Below are 22,318 nucleotides of genomic sequence, written 5' to 3'. Positions count from 1 at the left end.
TGTATTAAATGCTACCACTGATCCGAATAGACAGTCACACCTGGCAAGGTGTGCCCTAGAGGCGTGGTTAAATACCGAAGTGCAAATAACAATTTACCTTTCAACAAGCCATCTACGAGTATTGCCACAGAACCGTGAATACACACATCGTATAAACCTAGCCATAGCAGAGATAGTAAAAGGTCAATAATAGTACACCAACATATTGTCTTTACAGATTATTGTACTTTAATGTGTTCACCTTATCAGTCCGAAAATGCATTTATTAAAAATAAATTTATAACTTTTTGTGTTGTCTACAAAAATAATTCGAATATATACGTTTAACATAGATAATTTATCTCACGAATGAGTACAATTGAACGTCTGTGCGTTTTATCTTCTTATTATCGGATGGTTATTAGATAAAGCATAAGTCATCGGCGCGCTTACGATTACGTTAAAATATGATTAAAAACCAAGACTTTTAATGATTGTATTTTAAATCCCGGCATGCAAAAATCAGGAGAAAACGTCACGACCTACAGGAAGTAGTTGATATTTTTTCATTAATTATTGAATTTCTCCTTTATTACTGCACATATAGCGATAAAACTTTGTGAATATATATATTATGTCATAATGAACATATTTAAACCATAAGTAAAAAATCGTGAATTTTCCCTTTAAAGTTGTTTTAGTTATTTAGTCAAGACAAACAAAAGAAAATATATAGCATACTCAATGTATAAGTATCAGGGTTCAAATCCACGAAGAATTCTCAACATTTTTTAAATGAATGTATTATTTTGGTAACACATTCTATGTACTCTATAAATATGAAATCATCAAATCATGTAACTTTTATTTGTTCTAAAATACTGATTATTTTGAGTTGTTTTAATGATGTGTACAGTTTTACAGAGAAATCTACATAAAATAATCATGTGTATATGTGTGTTCTTCCTTTCACAGTGTCTTCTTTCTCTCTTAAAAGTACTCAGTAAAACTTTTACAAATAGTCACTAAGAATATTATTGGTGCAAAGGTCAAGTCTCTGCTATCAGTGAATAAATGTAATGTTGTGTCTATTTTAAACTAAGGACTGATGGATTTGAAATAAAGATGATTAAACAAAAGTGTTTAACATATAATTTTCACATGAGGAGTTACTCTAAAGCAATACCCTTATAGGATTGATGGAATTACCTTAGATATATTATCAGATCTTCATAGGTATGCTTTAATGGGTTTACCTGGAGAGCTGTAGATAGCATTTATCTATACCATTGTATCTGTACATTAGAATGTTAATTGTATGGCCAGTATGAAATGGGTCCATAATAATCCATTTTTTATTTTGGGTAGTTTAAAGTATCCAAAACTACAAATTTTTAAAAGTTTCAGAGTAAATCTACTTGACATTGAAAAGCGGCATGGGTTTTCATATTTTTGTTGTGAGTTATTTCTTCTGTGATAGATGATTAAGGTGCAACCTTTTTGCACTAAGAAATGCTGGTCTTTTTGCTAATGTAATTGTTAATCATGTCAATACTAAACAATACCTTTTATGATATATGATAATGGCATTTTGACAAAGATTGCTTCTATATGAAATGAATGGCATTATATTTATTAATTTGATTTAATATATTTCTAAAGAAATGGGGAAATTCCAAAAAAATTACAGGAAGATCTTATACTTTGGGAATATTTCCTACTTTATCTTCTCTATCTGCTTCTAACACTGGAAGCATGCTAGGGGTGTAAAAGGATTTTTTTTTTTTTTTTTTTATCTTTTTTCAAATCATTTCTGAATTAGAACTTCTTATTGAGATTTGAATTTATGTTGTTGAAAATTTATAGATTTTACATAAATATAGTACACTTATTTCAAACATTACAATGTATATATATTTATCTAGATTATATTAGTATCTAGTAATACTATTTTTACATTTTTGTGGTGAGTCCGGTTTGGGCATCATTTTCCAAAGCCAGTATCTGTGTATATACAAACATCTACTATATTGTATCTATATGTAGTTTATTTATTTGTAAACATATGTAAGTAGAATGTTCCACGGTGAACTTCATTATTTTAAGATCATTTTCATTGGTGGTAATGAGGTTTAAAGATAAATATTGTGTTAGGAATAGGCTTAATATTCCCTGTCACAAAAAAAAAATGCTTTTGAAAACATTACCCAGAATACAGCAGTTTTTAAAATGATAGATTGAATATTTTGAAAGTAATACTGAGGAAAAGTTGCAAATACTGTGCATTCATTATTATTCGTTGGGTACCAATTTTCATTGTTTTCGTAGGTAAAGGTGAACCACGAATTCAAATGATCAACGAATTACATATTTTCTATAGGATGAGTATGCAGAGTTGAGTAAAACAACAAAATCAGATACCCTTGAAGTTTTCTTCAATCCACGAAAATTGATACCCAGGAAAATAAATGAATCCACAGTACGTGTATAAAAGCAGTTATATCTGTTCCATAAATCAGTGAAATATTTTTTGTTTTGTTTTGATGTGTTCTTTGATTAATGTATCATTGATGTTTAACCTTCAGCCTTTTTCATTATAAAGGAAATGCAACTATTAAAGGAATCTATTGGTAGTTGACATTAATGTATGTCATTGCTCTATAAATGGTAGGTTTTGTTAGATTTTTCTTTTATCTGTTATAAACAGTCATTAGAGAAATACTGCTGTAATACATATGGAAAATGGTATGCCTTTTATGTTAGACAATCATTTTATTTGTATTAAGGAATCAATACTTTCAGACTAATGATTTTATTCAAAGCATTAGTTCTGATATTTTGAACATACTATTCTCACAGTAAGACGTTCAATGTTATGATAGGAAACAAAAAAGCTTCATTACAGTTTTGACACGTAATAAATAATTTTATAGCAATATGATTTGCATCACATACTTTATTTTGATTTTCAAATTTTTTGGGGGGTGATCCTAAGCTTTAGCATGGTTGAACAATGACAGTAGAGAATTATATTTGGTAATGTATGAATGAATTATTTATGACTGAAAATTCATATGTATTTATCTCATGCATATAGTTTTATAAGAAGGCCACTCTTTCTCTCTTTAAATTTGGAAATGTGAAACTTTATTATTCTGAAAGTTTTTTGTACTTCAGCAGAAAAAAACATTTATCTTCCAGATCTCCATACCTTTAGAAGTACATTTAAATTTCTATATACATTTTCAACACTTACTGGAAGAAATGCTGTCAATAATGATTAGTATCCATACATATATGAACAACAAGGCAATGATAAAGTATCTGTAAAGAATTTCAATTTTCACAAGTTTTTAGGGCAAAATATTGGGTCTAATCATACTTTATTGTTTTGACTTTTTAAGTAATGGAACACTGTTATGATGAAATGATTTTCTGTTGTTTTGCTCTTTATTTTGTTCCTTTATCAAATTTGGAAGAAGCCTTGTGTTGTTAATATTTTTTGGGGTAAAAAAGTTATGTATAAATTTTGTTTCATCTGTTAATATGATGGACGTGTTTGGGATTATTTTATAGACATTATTATGCTTGGACAATTTTTTTCATTTTCTGCAGTTTTAATTTTTATACGACCGCAAAATTTGAAAAATTTTTCGTCGTATATTGCTATCACGTTGGCGTCGGCGTCGTCGTCGTCGTCGTCGTCGTCGTCGTCGTCGTCGTCGTCGTCTTCGTCGTCGTCGTCGTCGTCCGGCGTCCGAATACTTTTAGTTTTCGCACTCTAACTTTAGTAAAAGTGAATAGAAATCTATGAAACTTTAACATAAGGTTTATGACCACAAAAGGAAGGTTGGGATTGATTTTGGGAGTTTTGGTCCCAACATTTTAGGAATTAGGGGCCAAAAAGGGCCCAAATAAGCATTTTCTTGGTTTTCGCACTATAACTTTAGTTTAAGTTAATAGAAATCTATGAAATTTTGACACAAGGTTTATGACCACAAAAGAAAGGTTGGGATTCATTTTGGGAGTTTTGGTTCCAACAGTTTAGGAATTAGGGGCAAAAAAAGGGCCCAAATAAGCATTATTCTTGGTTTTCGCACAATAACTTTAGTTTAAGTAAATAGAAATCTATGAAATTTAAACACAAGGTTTATGACCATAAAAGGAAGGTTGGTATTGATTTTGGGAGTTTTGGTCCCAACAGTTTAGGAATAAAGGGCCCAAAGGGTCCAAATTAAACTTTGTTTGATTTCATCAAAAATTGAATAATTGGGGTTCTTTGGTATGCCGAATCTAACCGTGTATGCAGATTCTTAATTTTTGGTCCCGTTTTCAAATTGGTCTACATTAAGGTCCAAAGGGTCCAAAATTAAACTTAGTTTGATTTTAACAAAAATTGAATCCTGGGGGTTGTTTGATATGCTGAATTTAGAAATGTACTTAGATTTTTAATTATTGGCCTAGTTTTCAAGTTGGTCCAAATGGGGGTCCAAAATTAAACTTTGTTCATCAAAAATTGAATAAATGGGTTCTTTGATATGCCAAATCTAACTGTGTATGTAGATTCTTAATTTTTGGTCCAGTTTTCAAATGGTCTACATTAAGGTCCAAAGGGTCCAAAATTAAACTAAGTTTGATTTTAACAAAAATTAAATTCTTGGGCTTATTTGATATGCTTTATCTAAATATGTACTTTGATTTTTTATTATGGGCCCAGTTTTCAAGTTGGTCCAGGATTCCATATCAAGTATTGTGCAATAGCAAGAAATTTTCAATTGCACAGTATTGCACAATAGCAAGAAATTTTCAATTGCACAGTATTGCACAATAGCAAGAAATATCTAATTGCACAATATTGTGCAATAGCAATTAATTTTCAATTGGAGTTATCTTTCTTTGTATAGAATAGAAGTTGATAAATATATGTTGGAAATTTGCCAGACATGACTATGATGTCATTTTCTATTTTTATTTGCCAATAACTTTATGTAAATAACTTCATTGGAAATTTGCCAATATAAAATGTTGCTGATGAAGCTTTTTTTCCTTATCTTATCTAAAATGTCTTTAGATAATGTATGTTGGACATTTGCCAGATATGACTATGATGTCATTTTCTATTTTTATTTGCCAATAACTTTATGTAAATAACTTCATTGGAAATTTGCCAATATAAAATGTTGCTGATGAAGTTTTTTTTATTGTTTTATACAATAAACAATGTATATTCACTTTTACTACCAACCAATCTTTACCATTCAGTGATAACAAGCACTTTATTTTACATTTTAATATTATATGATGTATTTAAAAGAGTAGTTATTGTTGCAAACTCCATTAGAAATTTGAATTGATATCAGTTTTGGAAAAAGGGAAACGGGGATGTGAAAAAAAAAGGGGGGGGGGGGGGTTTAAATTTTTCTCATTTCAGATTTCATAAATAAAAAGAAAATTTCTTCAAACATTTTTTTGAGAGGATAAATATTCAACAGCATAGTGAATTGCTCAAAGGCAAAAAAAATATTTTAAGTTCATTAGACCACATTCATTCTGTGTCAGAAACCTATGCTGTGTCAACTATTTAATTTTAGATTTAAAAAGTTTGAAGAAGAAATCTTTAATTGATTTGTAAAATCTTGACATTTGTTTTGTGTAAAAAAAAAAACATGTAATGTCAAAAATTTGATCACAATCCAAATTCAGAGCTGTATCACGCTTGAATGTTTTGTCCATACTTGCCCCAACTGTTCAGGTTTCGACCTCTGCGGTCGTATAAAGCTACGCCCTGCGGAGCACCTGGTTATTCATGATGTGCCTTTTTTTCTGAATTAGGGATATGTACCAAGGCATTAATTGAGTAATTTAAATATGTTTATCCAGAGGTAAACCTTCATTGTAAAAAAAAGTATTAAACAGGAGTCTTGGAAAACAGGGTGAAATTCAGTTTATTTTTAGCTTGACATGAATATATTATTTTGTACATGACTGTTTTGAAATTGTGCTTTCTTTAGAAAATGTTACGAAATTTGACCATAAAAAAAGACAATATGGTAGGAAATTAATAAGAATTGTTAACTGAAAACTTGAGAGTCTCGGAGTCAACGAAAGAAAAAATATTAAAAGTTGAAAGGTAAAGGTAAGTTGTGATTAGAGATTATAAAGCCAAGAAATATGAGGTGTTGGAATGCTATGTATGAATGGAAACTGAATCTGCTTTCTTCCTTAAATATGTTATTGGTGTGATAAATGCTCATGTTTTATTGTCAGAATGCAATTATTTTGTCCCATTTATGTTAACATTATTTTTATACTAAATTTTTTTTGTTATTTTATTTAATTTTCTTCCAGAATTTTTATGATTTTTACATTTACAGTGTGTGATGAATTTATGGATAAAGGAAGTGTAATTTGGAGGGAAAAAATGTTCTATATTAAATTTTTTTAATAAGTTTTGTCATTGGAGTTCTGCTTGAAGCTTAAAAGAAAATATTGTAGATGCTAATTGTAACTATGTACTATTATTTCTACATCTTAGCTCGTTTGAAAGAGCATAACTATAATAAAATTATTGTTACTGGTTTTTAGGGAGCTTTTTTTAAAATATGGAGGAAACTTTTTCATTTGTTTAAAATTTCATCTGTAGAATATTGTTATTTGTTACAAAGATTCCAGAATAATAAACATTGTCACTGAAAATAGATTGTTTTGATTTAAAAGCCATACACTGTGGTGTAACGGTTCTTATGCAAGCCTTATGGCTTGAGTTACTGTTCTCATTCAAGACTTTTTGGCTTGAGCTACTGTTCTCATGCAAGACTTGTTGGCTTGAGTTACTGTTCTCATGCAAGACATGTTGGCTTTAGTTACTGTTCATATGCAAGACTTTATGGCTTTAGTTACTGTTCTCATGCAAGACTTGTTGGCTTGAGTTACTGCTCTCATGCAAGACTTGTTGGCTTTAGTTACTGTTCTTATGCAAGACGTTATGGCTTGAGTTACTGTTCTCATGCAAGACTTTTTAGCTTGAGTTACTGTTCTTATGCAAGACTTTTTGGCTTGAGTTACTGTTCTCATGCAAGACTTTTGCGAGACTTTTGGCTTGAGTTACTGTTCTTATGCAAGCCTTATGGATTGAGTTACTGTTCTCATGCAAGACTTTATGGCTTGAGTTACTGCTCTCATGCAAGCCTTATGGATTGAGGTACTGTTCTCATGCAAGACTTTATGGATTGAGTTACTGTTCTTATGTAAGCCTTATGGCTTGAGTTACTGTTCTCATGCAAGACTTTTTGGCTTGAGTTACTGTTCTCATGCAAGACTTTATGGCTTCAGTTACTGTTCTCATGCAATACTTTATGGATTGAGTTATTGTTCATACACAAGACTATGGATTGAGTTACTGTTCTTATGCAAGACTAAGGATTGAGTTACTGTTCTTACGAAAGACTTTATGGCTTGAGTTACTGTTCTCATGCAATACTTTATGGATTGAGTTACTGTTCTTATGCAAGACTATGGATTGAGTTACTGTTCTTATGAAAGACTTTATTGATTGAGTTACTGTTCTTATGAAAGACTTTATTGATTGAGTTACTGTTCTTATGCAATTCTTTTTGCCTTGAATAACTGTTCTCATGCAAGACTTTTTGGCTTGAGTTACTGTTCTCATGCAAAACTTTTTGGCTTTAGTTACTGTTCTTATGCAAGACTTTATAGCTTGAGTTACTGTTCTCATGCAAGAATTTTTGGCTCCAGTTACTGTTCTTATGCAAGTCTTTATGGATCGAGTCACTGTTCTCATGCAAGACTTTTTGGCTTGAGTTACTGTTCTCATGCAAAACTTTTTGGCTTTAATTACTGTTCTTATGCAAGACTTTATGGCTTGAGTTACTGTTCTCATGCAAGACTTTTTGGCTTGAGTTACTGTTCTCATGAAAGCCTAATGGATTGAGGTACTGTTCTCATGCAAGACTTTTTGGCTTGAGTTACTGTTCTCATGCAAGACATTTTGGCTTGAGTTACTGTTCTCATGCAAGACTTATTGGCTTGAGTTACTGTTCTCATGCAAGCCTTATGGATTGAGGTACTGTTCTCATGCAAAACCTTATGGATTGAGTTACTGTTCTTATGTAAGCCTTATGGCTTGAGTTACTGTTCTCATGCAAGATTTTTTGGCTTGAGTTACTGTTCTTATGCAAGCTTTATGGCTTAAGTTACTGTTATTATGTAAGCCTTATGGCTTGAGTTACTGTTCTCATGCAAGACTTTTTGGCTTGAGTTACTGTTCTCATGCAAGCTTTATGGCTTGAGTTACTGTTCTCATGCAAGACTTTATGACTTGAGTTACTGTTGTCATGCAATACTTTATGGATTGAGTTACTGTTCTTATACAAAACTATGGATTGAGTTACTGTTCTGATGCAAGACTATGGATAGAGTTACTGTTTTTATGAAAGACTTTATTGAGTTACTGTTCTTATGCAATTCTTTTTGCCTTGAGTAACTGTTCTCATGCAAGACGTCTTGGCTTGAGTTACTGTTCTCATGCAAAACTTTATGGATTGAGTTACTGTTCTTATACAAGACTATGGATTGAGTTACTGTTCTCATGCAAGACTATGGATTGAGTTACTGTTCTGATGCAAGACTATGGATAGAGTTACTGTTCTTATGAAAGACTTTATTGAGTTCCTGTTCTTATGCAATTCTTTTTGCCTTGAGTAACTGTTCTCATGCAAGACTTTTTGGCTTGAGTTACTGTTCATATGCAAAACTTTTTGGCTTTAGTTACTGTTCTTATGCAAGACTTTATGGCTTCAGTTACTGTTCTCATGCATGAATTTTTGGCTTGAGTTACTGTTCTTATGCAAGACTTTATGGCTTGAGTCACTGTTCATATGCAAGACTTTTTGGCTTGAGTTACTGTTCTTATGCAAGACTTTTTGGCTTGAGTTACTGTTCTCATGCAAGACTTTTTGCGAGACTTTTGGCTTGAGTTACTGTTCTTATGCAAGCCTTATGGAGTGAGTTAATGTTCTCATGTAAGACTTTATGGATTGAGTTACTGTTCTTATGCAAGACTTTTTGGCTTGAGTTACTGTTCTTCTGCAAGCCTTATGGATTGAGTTACTGTTCTCATGCAAGACTTTATGGCTTGAGTTACTGTTCTTATGCAAGCCTTATGGCTTGAGTTACTGTTCTCATGCCAGACTTTTTGGCTTGAGTTACTGTCCCCGTGCAAGACTTTTTGGCTTGAGTAAATGTTCTCATGCAAGCCTTATGGATTGAGGGACTGTTCTCATGCAAGACTTTATGGATTGAGTTAATGTTTTTATGTAAGCCTTATGGCTTGAGTTACTGTTCTCATGCAAGACTTATGCTTGAGTTACTATTCTTAGCAAGACTTTACGGCTTGAGTTACTGTTCTTTTCTGATATATTCGTTTATTTTTAGGATGATTGAGATTATAACACAATGTTCATTGATGTGAGAAGTTTAGCTAGCAATAAAACCAGGTTAAATCCATCATTTTCTACATAAGAAAATGTCAATAACAAGTCAAGAATATGACAGTTGTTAACCAAAATGAATCTTGAATTGAAACCAGAATTGTTTAAACATACATACAACACAACTAACTTTAAAATTTCAAACAAACGAACAAATAAATCTTAACACAAGACGCCAACAATTTATTTTTTTGTGATTTATACTACAGTAGAGTGAATCGTTTTGACATACAAACACTTTCTTGAAAAAAATACAAATTAAGTATGATATAAATACAATGGTATTACTAAAGGTGTAATACGGTCAAATTATAGTACGTCACATCTAGATGCATACACAAAAGGATTGTAAAAAATATTCATTTAATTTTAACAGTTGAAGGTAACTTATCCTACATTTTATTGCAGTATAAAAAATTCTGGGTCATAAACATATGTCTTGGGTGTTTCAAAGCACCATTATTTTTTTTATTCCATGGCGTTGTCAGTTTAATTTTCGATTTATGAGTGTTACTGTCCCTCTGGTATCTTTCGTGCCTCTTATATATAAAAACCACAATAAGAAAACCTCATGCATCGGAATTGCATCTCGGTACCTATCCACATCAGGAACACAAAATACCCCTATCCCGAAAGCTGCAGAATGCACAAATAATTAGTAACGTCAAGAGTCATACGATTAAAATAAACACAATAGTGCCGATAAAAATGTAGATAAAAACTAATGTAAATAAAACGATACACATTGTAAGTACCTAGAATACTCGTCTTTAGACCATCCAGTGTTATTGTAAAGTTGACCCTGAATATTTATTTATTAAGACTTCGTACCGTCCTTAAGGACGAGACGTTCTCTTACAAAACCCTGGCTTATTTCTTTTTGCTCAGAGGTCGGTGACGTTTTAAAAAGTATGAGTAATAGCTGCAGAATGTCGAATATTTTATGATTTGAGAATTTTGTCGCACCATTTTTGTTTCCATACACCCGTGAAGTTGGGGTAATGCTGCTAAGAAGAAGAACATTTATAAAAAAAAATATGAAATATCGTCTCGTTTGTCTTTGATTCGGGTACTGAGATGAGCGTTATATTCAAATTCGATGTATTCTAAAAATAAGGCAGAGAAACTTGCGTTTGTGGGTCAACAAACATTACTATGCGAAGTTACTTTTATTTCTTTTAGATCACAAAAATATTTTAACGGTTTCTGATGTTGTATAAATATAACAATACCGGTCTAACTTCGAACACACAGAAATAAATGACAAAACACAACATTATTGATAAAACTAAATATGCAAAAAAAATCAAAACCAACGTTAAGCGATGTCAAAATTGCCTGTTTTCCAAGATCGCTGGATCAACTAGAAGTGAAAATGATTTAAACTCTTCACTCTTAAGCATTTTTGTTTTGTGTGATGACATTTTTAATTTTTTCGCAACGTCATGGAACACGTTTAACAAAGGTTTTACAGAGATAATTTCACTACTTTCGCTCAAAAGTATCTTTGTCATTCTTAGGAGTGTAGAACTAATATGGAGATAATCCCCTAAAGTTACACGATTTTCGTTCATTAGTTTTTGATTATGTTTCAAATTGGCTACACCTGCAGTTTGCTCCTTAAGTTTATGTTCATGGGAAACCAGAGTTTTTTTCAAACTCGCAATATTGGACTGTAAATCTTTAGACTCCAGTTTCCTACTACCAAGAATTGTTTTATGATACTCATAATCATCCCGTGCATACTCCATTTCGCGCTTGGCTCTTTCAATTTCATCACTCAATCCAGACAAATATGCGACAATTCCACCAATGAAAGGAATTGCATTAAATCCACTTTCTTCTTCTCTTTTCTTATGATAATATTCGTCAACTGCTCTATCTTTGTACCGCTTAGCATATTTATGTTCTTCATGTGCTACTTTAAAATGAATTTGTGCATTTTCAATTTCATCTTTTTTTTCATTTAGTTCTAAAGTAGTTCTTTCAATTCCCACTTCTAAATTTCTGATTATGTCCGATAGAATTTTTTCTTTAGATATTGATTTTTCAAACTTTTGGTTAGCATTCAATCTAAGTACTGATAAATTAGTGTCTGCTTTTTCAAAATCCTTATTAGCGTTAAGTATCAAATCATACATTTTTTGAATTTGAAATTTTGAAAATTGCTCGTCGGATTCAATATAAACATTAGAAAGTATTTGATATGCCATCATAAGTTTGAGGATTCCAGAATTGACGTATGGCGTCACATGAACATTAATACTATAATCATAGTGTACTACAGATGCCTCCATTGCTCTTGCGTCAAATTCCTACTTTAATACTCTCTGTACCACCTTAGCTGAAACACAAAAAATTACAACATATTTGTGTTTCATCTTTAAAAGGATTATCCTATCGTCAGGTAGTTGTTAAATTTGGTCCACCAAGGTGACTTAGTAACAAAGCTTGTATTATCCTGTGCCCCAATGCAAACTGTATTTGAAAATTGAGGGTATTGATAATGACTGAATCATTGGGACAATCGGACAAGGAATTTTCTCTATCTTCTTTTCAAAAAGCTCTGTATGTTAGGCTTATACATCGCCTTGACGTTAACAATTCTAATTAATCGTTATATTAGAAGGCCGTTATAAAGAACACAAATACATATATGAAAATAAAAGCATCATACTGTGGATTCATTAATATTCTTTTGATACCAATTTTCGTGTATTTCGTTGGTACATGGGAACCACGAATTTAAATATTCAACAAGTACGTTTTAAACCGTTTAAAATAATTGTCATCAAATAATGCGACATAAACCAGACCGGACTTGGTTATTTTAATTAGCGTAAAAGAACATAACGTGACGGTACCCAAATTGCACCTATTTTGTCAGTTTTTTTCAACTACGTTTTTTATGATCATGACCAACATTTCCATTTTGTGCTTATTTTGTAGCCGACTCCTTCTTTATTATATAGGTACACCAATTTGATTTTCAGTTCATATGGAATCATCGAAAAAATGGTCTGAACTAACATCCAAACCATCAATGATTCTGTAATGAGGAGTACCCAAATTGCATCCATGCTTAAATTCGCACAGAACTTTTGTTTATTTTTTCAAATATTGTTAACAATTGGATATTTGTCCATGCTTACTCTTCTTTTTTTAAGAAATGGATACTTGGAAGATATTGTATTTGCTAATTTCAAAAAGATGACGCTTTGATAACGTCCCTTGGCGACGTTTCGGTACATTTTGCTTTTTCAGTAAACACTTCTTCTGTTGATAAATACTGAGAACGTTTTGTGTATATCTAAATATATTTACCTATTTTGAAAAACGTGCATAGTATCAAATCATAAAAATACAAAACTGTTTAGTCTCTGGGAGATCTTGTAAGATTTCCGTTGCTATTTTTGCTAAATTGGTGCAATTTGGGTACTAGTTGCAATTTGGGTACCGTTATGTTAACTCCAATAAGAATTAATACAAAGATTGTGATGAGGCAATACAAGTTGTTAGTTTTCTTTTTGACAACATCTATGTACGTTTCGGCTATATATTTTTTTCACATATTGTAAGTATTTCTATCTGTACCAATTATACCCTTATAATTGTAAACTTGTTCATGAAATTGAGAATGGAAATGGGGAATGTGTCAAAAAGACAACAACCCGACCATAGAGCAGACAACAGCAGAAGGTCACCAACAGGTCTTCAATGCAGCGAGAAATTCCCGCACCCGGAAGCGTCCTTCAGCTGGCCCCTAAACACATATATATACTAGTCATATATTGTTTGGAATAACAAAGTTTGACCTAACTTAGTAAAGAGTCCTATGAAATCCATTGAATAGAAAAAAGAAGACCACTAAGTTTCAAATTACATAAGAATGCAAGACAGTCTTGCTAAAGGGGCTAAAAATAGACGCATCAACAGGATATGTGTTTCTATGCATGCATCACCAGCAATTCAAACTAGACGCAATCAAATTATCTCAATCTAGAATAGAACACAATAAGTAAATTATTTGGTCTCACGACTATATTGGTATCTAAAGATCCAATGGCAATAAATAGTCATTAATGAGTTGAGTAAGACAAATGACATGAAAGAAGTGTAAATTTCAGTCGTTCTTTCGCATAATTCTGTTTGTACTCATAGCAGGAGACGCTTATCATATAGATACACATCGTCTCATCCTTTTTGAGTTCATGCAATTCCTTACTTTATTAGTTATTTTGATTTGTATCTCCTTCATCGATTTATTAAACTTGAACATTGGTAAACTATTGTTTTTTAAATATTTCTTATCTCGTAAAATGGTCTACACGTATTATTCTTCTCTATATAACTAGACCATCCGCCTAATATAAAAAATCCAGAATAGGAAAACATAAAGGTCATGAAAACATGATAGACTTTGAAGTTTTGATTGAAGTAAACTGTAACTATTTTATACGATAGAAATGATCACATTATGCTCATTTTATTGTGTATTACTTTCGACAAAACGTTGTCTTTGTCTTAATATCCGAAAGGCGAAGCTAAGAACTCAATCTTACTTCTTATGGATAGAAAGGGGTATATATGTCGTATCCATATGTAACATAAGTAACTTATGTTACATATGTAATCGTTTACATGGTTTATATAGTGTAAAGGTTTTTTTCGATGAAATGCAAATTTGAAAGAACAAATATCTCATTGAACAAACTTTTTGTCGAGGATAAAAAAGTGATTATGCATAAAGGTAATCCCAATCTCTATCAATGCAAATTGGTTGTCCAAGTGACAGATAAGATGATCATTACCAGGCTTAATCATTCCAAGCCACAGACCTTTATTAGTATATATATAAGGAATCAAAATCAAACTACTATTGACATTTCTATTTGGTTCTTGTAAGTATAAATCTTTCAGCGGTGTGAAATTAAAAAAAAAACCCTGAAATTCCTGTTTATTTTAAGTTCAACCATTTATAAGTTTATTTTCTTATTTTCATAGCTGTCAACATTTCTGCAAAAATGATGAAAATATCAAATTTTTATATTCGATGCAAATGTAAAATCTACAAAACGAAGTGAATTTAAAAACGATTGCTCGACATACAAACTAGCAATACGTGTCATCGTATGTTTTTGTCGAGCCTTCGACTTTAGTCGAAAAAGCGAGACTAAGCGATCCTACATTCCGTTGTCGGCGTCGTCGTTGTCGGCGTCGTCGTTGGCGGCGTCCACAAATATTCACTCTCTGGTTAAAGTTTTTGAAATTTTAATTACTTTTCTTAAACTATATTGGATTTCTACCAAACTTGGACAGAAGCTTGTTTATGATCATAAGAAAGTATCCATAAGTAAATTTTGTAAAAATAAAATTCCATTTTTTCCGTATTCTACTTATAAATGAACTTAGTTTTTCTGCGAGGAAACATTACATTCACTTTGTGGTTAAAGTTTTTAAAATTTAAATAACTTTCATAAAATATACTTGGTTTGTACCAAACTTGGACAGAAGCTTGTTTATGATCATAAGATAGTATCAGGAAGAAAATTTTGTAAAAATAAATTTCCACTTTTCCGTATTTTACTTATAAATGGACTTAGTTTTTTTTGCCAGAAACAGAACATTCACTCTGTGGTTTAAGTTTTTAAAATTCTTATATTGTTCTTAAACTGTCCTGGATTTCTATCAAACTTGAACAAAAGCTTGTTTTTGATCATAAGATATTATTCAGAGGTAAATTTTGTAAATAAAATTTCCACTTTTCCCGTATTTTACTTATAAATTGACTTAGTTTTTCTTCCAGTTAACATTACATACAGTCTGCAGGTAAGTTTATAAAACATTTATTAGATTCATAAACTATCCTGGATTTTTACCAAACTTGGAAGCTTCTTTCAATGAAAAGACAGTATCGAGAGGGAAATTTTTATTGATGTTTTTCCTCATTTTTGTTGAGTCTGCGATTAACAGCAAAAGTAGGCGAGAAACTGATTTTTTAAATTAGTTTTTAACATATGTTAGTTCATTTAGTTTTCTCTCAACTTTTGCTAGACGTTCCTGTCTTTTTTTCATTACGATTTTGCTTATTTCATTTAAGGCATTTTGGCAATTTTCATTCAGCTGTTCCCTCTTCTCACTGATTTTCGTTTGTTCGGTCTTGGGATCTAAAGCAGCCAGCCCGCCCAATGCGTTCATCTGATCAAGTAAATGCTTTTCCGATATTTCCACGTAGGTTGATGCTATTTCATGAACTGCATACGATAATGCACTTACTTTTAACATACTTTCAGAAACAAGTTTACGCGTTAAAGCAGGAAAAGCATCGTTTTTCAGTTTCAGTTTTGTTCCTATATTTGAATGTTCTATCAAGGTATTCACATTGACATAAAAATTCATTTTTATCATTTTTGATATCGTTTTAAAAAATCTCACAACTCTTCCCCATTCTTCACGAACATTTTGTATGGCTTCAATACCTTTTATTAAAGTCTTTCTGATTTCTTCAAAGTCAACCTTTTCAACCTTAAATTTAGCTAAATCCTTTAGGGTATCTTCCATTCGGGCATTATTTCTTTTAAGGCTTTGAAACATTTCTTCTTGCTTTTTTCTTGAACCTTGCAACACCTCCTGTGCAGAATCGACTTTAATATGAGCTTTTATTAACTCGTTATGCACTAAACTAGAACTAAACATTGATTTGTGCCAACTCATACGAGGACCTCTACTATGCAAAAAAGTATCTGCATCTGTAGCAAATTGTTCTGAAATATCTAATGTATCTTCTACTTCAATAATTAATGCTTTTACTCTGTCGTCATTAAGTTTCAAGTCTTTTTGTAACGCTATAAGTTGTTTACACAACCGTATTGAATCTTCACAAATTTGTATGGCTCTCATATGAACCTCAGATTGCATTTGATCTCTATTTATGTTCTTTAAATTTAATTTAAGACTTTCTTTTGCAGAGCGCACTGAATCAATTTCATTCCAGTTAGGTATCTTTTCGCCTTTATCAAGGCGAGAGGTTGCGACATTTACTAGTGTATGCACATGTCTATTTATTTCCTCAGCAAATCTGTAGGCTCGTTTGTTTGCTCGATCTTCTGGTGTTTCTGGTTCTTCTCTTGTCGTTTGAATTTCCTCAAACATATCATCCGAATGGCCACGGAAAATTGTTTTAGCTACACCAAGAAATCCGTCAACAAGAGATAATCCTAGCAATTTCGTACTAGATGGCATTTCATCCAATGTTTCTTCAAAATCATTCTGCATGTCTTTTATTTCTTTTTTCATATCCTCTATCTGTTGTTTCATGGTTTCCCTTTCTGATATTGAGCTTTCCTGCTCTATTTCACTTGATTTGATCCTCGTTTCTGTATCTTTATACTTTTCCTCATATACTCCTTTAGCAATTGTGCTTGCTTCATTCAGTTCGCTGATTGTTTTCATGAATAAGTCAAAACTGCTTTCGGTATTTACAGAAAGTTCCAAGCATTCATCTGCAATATTTTCTATTTTCCTTAGTGTCATAGGAACAAGTAATTCCAATTCGTCGTTCGTTCCATCATTCATTATTTTAAATAATGTCTGAACATGACTATCAAGGTTGGTAGTGTGTAACCTTATGCTATCCATATTCATATGTGCGTCATTGAACGCATCCCATCCCATATTACTTAACTGAACCAATGAAGCCCTGAAGGAATTTGGATACTTCAAATATTTAAAACCGTCTTTCGGAGCATTTTCAAGTAATGTAAAATCACTTTCGGTTGCTATCAGCATAAGTTGGCCAATTAAAGCAATAGATGTAGGTGCTGATGTCAGTAGGCTGTCCCACTTTGAATAAGGAGCTATCTCATTTTCTGCTATTTCCTTGGCTTGTTTTCTAATATCACTCTTATCGCAAGTATCTGCTTTTGATGGAGAACTCCCATTGATCCTATAACCATTATAACATGAATGAATAGCAATTTATATTGGAGACCAGTAAACAATTTCGATTGATTGAAATACTAAATAATGCTTTTCTCAACATCTCATATAAACCATTTGAATAAAATTGATTATACAGTTTTCAATTTCTTCCCATACTTCCCAAAATTAATACCCGTATTTTGCAGTCGGAAATGCAGGTAAGTTAAAAAGAGAGAAACACATGTCATAGACAATATGACATAGTCAGCATAAAGCTTTAAACTTAGTGTTTGATAGTCACATCCCTTATTAAACTATCTAAATTTAACAATTTCTTTTCTTAAATCATATTGATTAATCGTAAATACCTACATGGTCCATAATTTGGTTGATTTGATTAAATACAAATCACTTTGAGTTTAAAAAGGATAGAAAAGAAGATCGTATATTAATTAACGACAAATAGATCCATTTACATTCTTGGAGAAGACCAAATTCAAAAGAAAAGATCGGTTATCAGTGAAATTTTGTTTTTTTGCTTTCAAACAAGGAGATGTACTACTATAGTATATCATTTTTTTATTCGGTTTATATAAACTTATTCATCTTAATATGTCAATGCAATAAATCATCGTCGAAATTGTTAATATCTAGGGTATATACATAATGTTTTTGATGGGTTTTGTCAACGAATAAAACCGATAATTCACTATATCATGTTTGTATATTTTCATCAATATTGGTTCGATATCCAGTCGAGTATATAGACATCACGATTGATTTGAACATGGATGAACCTTACGCGTTAAAGCAACGATCGTTGCATTGTGTATTCCACCCAAATCTTTGATGACCCAAATTGCTCGCTTTGCAATCGGAGGCCGATGGTTCTGTTCTTGCATAATTACTAATATATTTTCAACATTTCTTTTAGAATACTGTCTTGCTCTGAAATAATTAGGTTTTAGTATTCCTGATGCAGGTGATAGCAGAAAATCGCATAAGACGCACGATATTTATAAAGTGATAATAAGGTTACAAATTTCACATCTATGAATTCTAAATGGTCCCTAAAAGTTATTTCCATTGGTTTACAAGTAATAAAAAGAGCATGTTACCAAAACTACGTTTTGCAAAAACTCGTATAAAACTATCGGTGTCATTATGATCGGTTTATGTGCTATATACAAGCATTGGATCCTCGGACAAACAAATACAGTAGAGCTTGGACCAATGTATAAATTAAAATAATTTTCCTAGAAATGTCATAAATGATTTTACAACAGTAGCGTGACAGAACTCAACGCGATACGAAAGTACACTCTAAAGCTGAAGGTAGTTATGTTACATTTACGCTTAAATTTCTGATAACATCTCGTTAAAATGAAATGTGAGATAAAGGTGTTGTTTCCACAGGCACTTGTTTCTGTCAATATGGGGTTTACTATCCATAACCAGTACAAACAAAAAAAAACACAAGGTAGCTAACGGAAATTTTCAATGTGTTCGCTTCAACCAATATTTTTTTAATTTCCCTTGATTTTTTCACAAATAAAAGTACACCAGTCTGTCGGTAATTGATTTATCTTTACAATGAAACAACTTTCACGTACCTTGAGAATACCCCTCAAACAGTATAACACACTTGAGATGACAATTATTGACCTTTTTCCAGACCATTGAATTTGTAAGGACTTAACTTTAGGTAAACTTAGGAAGTTAATATAACTGTGCAATCCCATTGGTTTAATTCATCTGGTTACCTGTTTATTTATACTAGTTACCAGTAACCAGAAAAATGTGACCAATGGGATTACACAATTATATTAACTTCCTAAGTTAACCGGAAGTTAAGTTCTTACAAATTCCACGGTCTGGAAAAAGGTCAATAATTCTCATCTGAAGTGTGTTATTCTGTTTGAGGGGTATTCTCAAGGTACGTGAAAGTTGTTTCATTGTAAAGATAAATCAATTACCGACAGACTGGTGTACTTTTATTTGTGAAAAAAATCAAGGGAAATTAAAAAAATATTGGTTGAAGCGAATACATTGAAAATTTCCGTTAGCTACCTTGTGTTTTTTTTGGTACTGGGTATGGATAGTAAACCCCATATTGACAGAAACAAGTGCCTGTGGTTGTTTCCTTTCGATTCTAAAGCATAAATTAACAGGTCAATATGGGGACTTGCTCATAAAAACCACATTTCACCTAAGTATTTGATTGTAAATAGTAACCAGTGACTAATTTTGTCATACTTATGGAACATATATATAGGAAAGATCTGAAAAAAAAATCTACTTTTATTTGCAGTTAATTTTCTTTACTTTGACAGGGAGACTGATTGACAAAGGTAATCCTTGAAACCCTTTGTATTGATGTATTACTGTTTTTGTCTGCTAACGTGTAATCCAAAGTTTTTCGGTACTCATAAAGAAATCAAACTTGCCAACTATTTTTTTTCTAATTTGCTTTATTTTAAATAGTAAACGATGACTGCAAAACTTATGTAAACTGAAAATTAGAATGTATACCTTACCTGTAAATTGGAGTAATAGAGACAACTGCAATGATGTGAAAGAAAACAGTCGCATACATTTTTTTTCTGAAACAAAATATACAAAAAGTTAAATCAAAGTACATGAACTGACAAAATTCATAAAAATTAGTAAGTATTATTCTTTGTGTCTTCAGGAAGGTTTAATATTAATTCTGCTTAATACGAGTGTAAAAACAAGTCGGTCAGTAGATGTTCACATGATAAGTACCCATTGGATTACCGACTGTCTGCTGAAATTTAATCCACTATTTTCTGAAAACCTGAACCAAATCAGGAATGTGACAGCTGTTTTTCTATTCGTTTGATATGTTTGAGAGTTTGATGTTGCCATTTTACAAAATAGCCGACTGCAACGTGGCGAATTCGAACTCACAACTTAAGTATTGACTAGATAGTGATATAGTAGTAAAACTTCTTATACCACTCAGAAACCGAAAGTGGACTGCCTATACTACTAAATAGAAAATTAACTTGGTAGATAATCGTTTCCTACTGAGGTTGAATAATAGGTTGCATGCATATATATATTCACATGATGTCAAACTATTGTGTTTGAGGTCAAGAATGCATCAGTAATTGGATGTTTTCTTACAAAATTGAATCAAACTGACTGTCTATGACGAATAGTTTTACATTATTCAACATGTTCAATTCTTGTAATCGTTTAAGACACGAAAAATCTGCCTTTAATATTTAAACTTAGCTTATGGTTTATCCCAACAGTTTTCCGAAAGTTATCAAGTACAATTAATCGATTATTATGAAGTAAATAAAAACAATAAATTCTCCAAAATCACACATATTTAAACGACGACAATGAACTATGAAGTTGTAAAGTGAAGCATTTTATACCATGTATACTGCCTTGGAAATGTGAGACATGTGATTAATCTTATATACATATATTGTTTAAATCATAGCATGTGCCCCTTAAACAAAAGTCTTTAACTGTTTCTTGTATATTTAAATCATATTACAATGTTTTGTTCATCACCTTCATTGATCGTCAATAATTTTTTAAATATAATTTTGCAAACACAATAGTTTTTTAATTGAAATAAAATGCTTTTACTTTTACTTTCGTTTCTTAGAATTACAAAAATCCGAGGCTTCGACTATCACTGACAGTGATTCATGTTATTAGATAAAACATGGATTTGTATGAAGAGTCTATATAGGTTCATGGATAAACTACAAAAATATTTTTTAAATGTGTTCGTATGCATTTTAAAATAAAATCGACTCACCTGATATTATGAAAGTAGAATGAATAATTCAAATGCAACCTTGAAATATTAAGGTATAAGTACAAATGTTAAGATTCAATACACGATAGTTACCGTTAACTACATAATAGTGCAATATCAAAGTGATTTCTATTTATAGATGACATATTTGATTTTCGGAAAACGGTCTAAATCATGCTAACATGCATAACGAATTCAGTCAAATAGATAGAAGGAAAAAAAAATGATAAAATACACTTTTCTATATATTTTTATCCCTTTTTATTGTTTTGTATTGAATCTGATATGATTAACATATATACTATCATTTTATGTTCATATTTTTGATTGTCATGATTAATGTTGGTTTCCATAATTTGCACTTAAAATCAATAAAATCTTTGACTTTAACTTCTTTTATTAAAATTTACCTACTAGTTTGATTTTCTGGAAAGATAATTATTTGTTGACAATCGAACATAGTAAAGATGTTCTAATCTCTGACTACGTTTTAAAATTGTGAAAGAACTAAACACATGTTATCATTATTGTGACCATTGGATCATTAAAGAATTAATTGTTGTGTATTGACATCTCATTTGAGAGGACACACATTAGAAAAATCGAAAGGGCTAACAAATATGTAAAAACGATAATATATAATATAAAATAGTTAAGTAAAATGCCTGCCATGAAATGTGCCTGCCTTATTTATGGATTTTCTGCGCGAAAGGGAAATGCATAAAATTCCATAATCAGACAACAATCGAATTAAAATGTAGATCTATCACAACCAGGCGCGTAGCTCCCTATACGCTAACACGCTAATGCCCTATCTTCCTCTGTCAAGGAAAAGATATTACCATGATGCGCAAATGGTTGAATATATCCAAGTTTATATAGTTATAATGCATGTTCATCTTTAATATTACAAGTGAGAAGTAAAAAATAAGTGTCAAAATAGTTGCTTGTCAGGGTGCGAAACCCCCCAAAAATAGGGAAAATAGAAGAGGACTTTCAATTTACCTCAATTAAAACAACAACAACAAAAGAAGAACAAATACTTTTCATCTTTTAGTTATTAGTAAACCATATTATGATTTTAGAATAAAAAGGGTTTAACTGA

The 22,318-nt window shown here is 31.5% G+C and overlaps 1 protein-coding gene across 1 annotated transcript; it reads right to left on the bottom strand.

The window, feature by feature from the left end:
• Window positions 1-15,404: 15,404 nt before the first annotated feature.
• On the bottom strand, window positions 15,405-21,345 carry LOC139484967 (putative leucine-rich repeat-containing protein DDB_G0290503). The gene is made up of 3 exons (XM_071269037.1): window positions 21,214-21,345; window positions 19,946-20,011; window positions 15,405-17,433 (listed from the first exon to the last, which is right to left on the bottom strand). Exons 2-3 carry the CDS (start codon window positions 20,002-20,004, stop codon window positions 15,492-15,494), a joined length of 2,001 nt encoding a protein of 666 aa, XP_071125138.1. The 5' UTR covers window positions 20,005-20,011; window positions 21,214-21,345; the 3' UTR covers window positions 15,405-15,491.
• Window positions 21,346-22,318: the final 973 nt, after the last annotated feature.

This window comes from Mytilus edulis, chromosome 8 (assembly GCF_963676685.1).
Source record: "Mytilus edulis chromosome 8, xbMytEdul2.2, whole genome shotgun sequence".
In the NCBI taxonomy this organism is placed as follows: Eukaryota; Metazoa; Mollusca; class Bivalvia; order Mytilida; family Mytilidae; genus Mytilus; species Mytilus edulis.
This window is presented reverse-complemented; position numbering and strand designations above follow the sequence as displayed.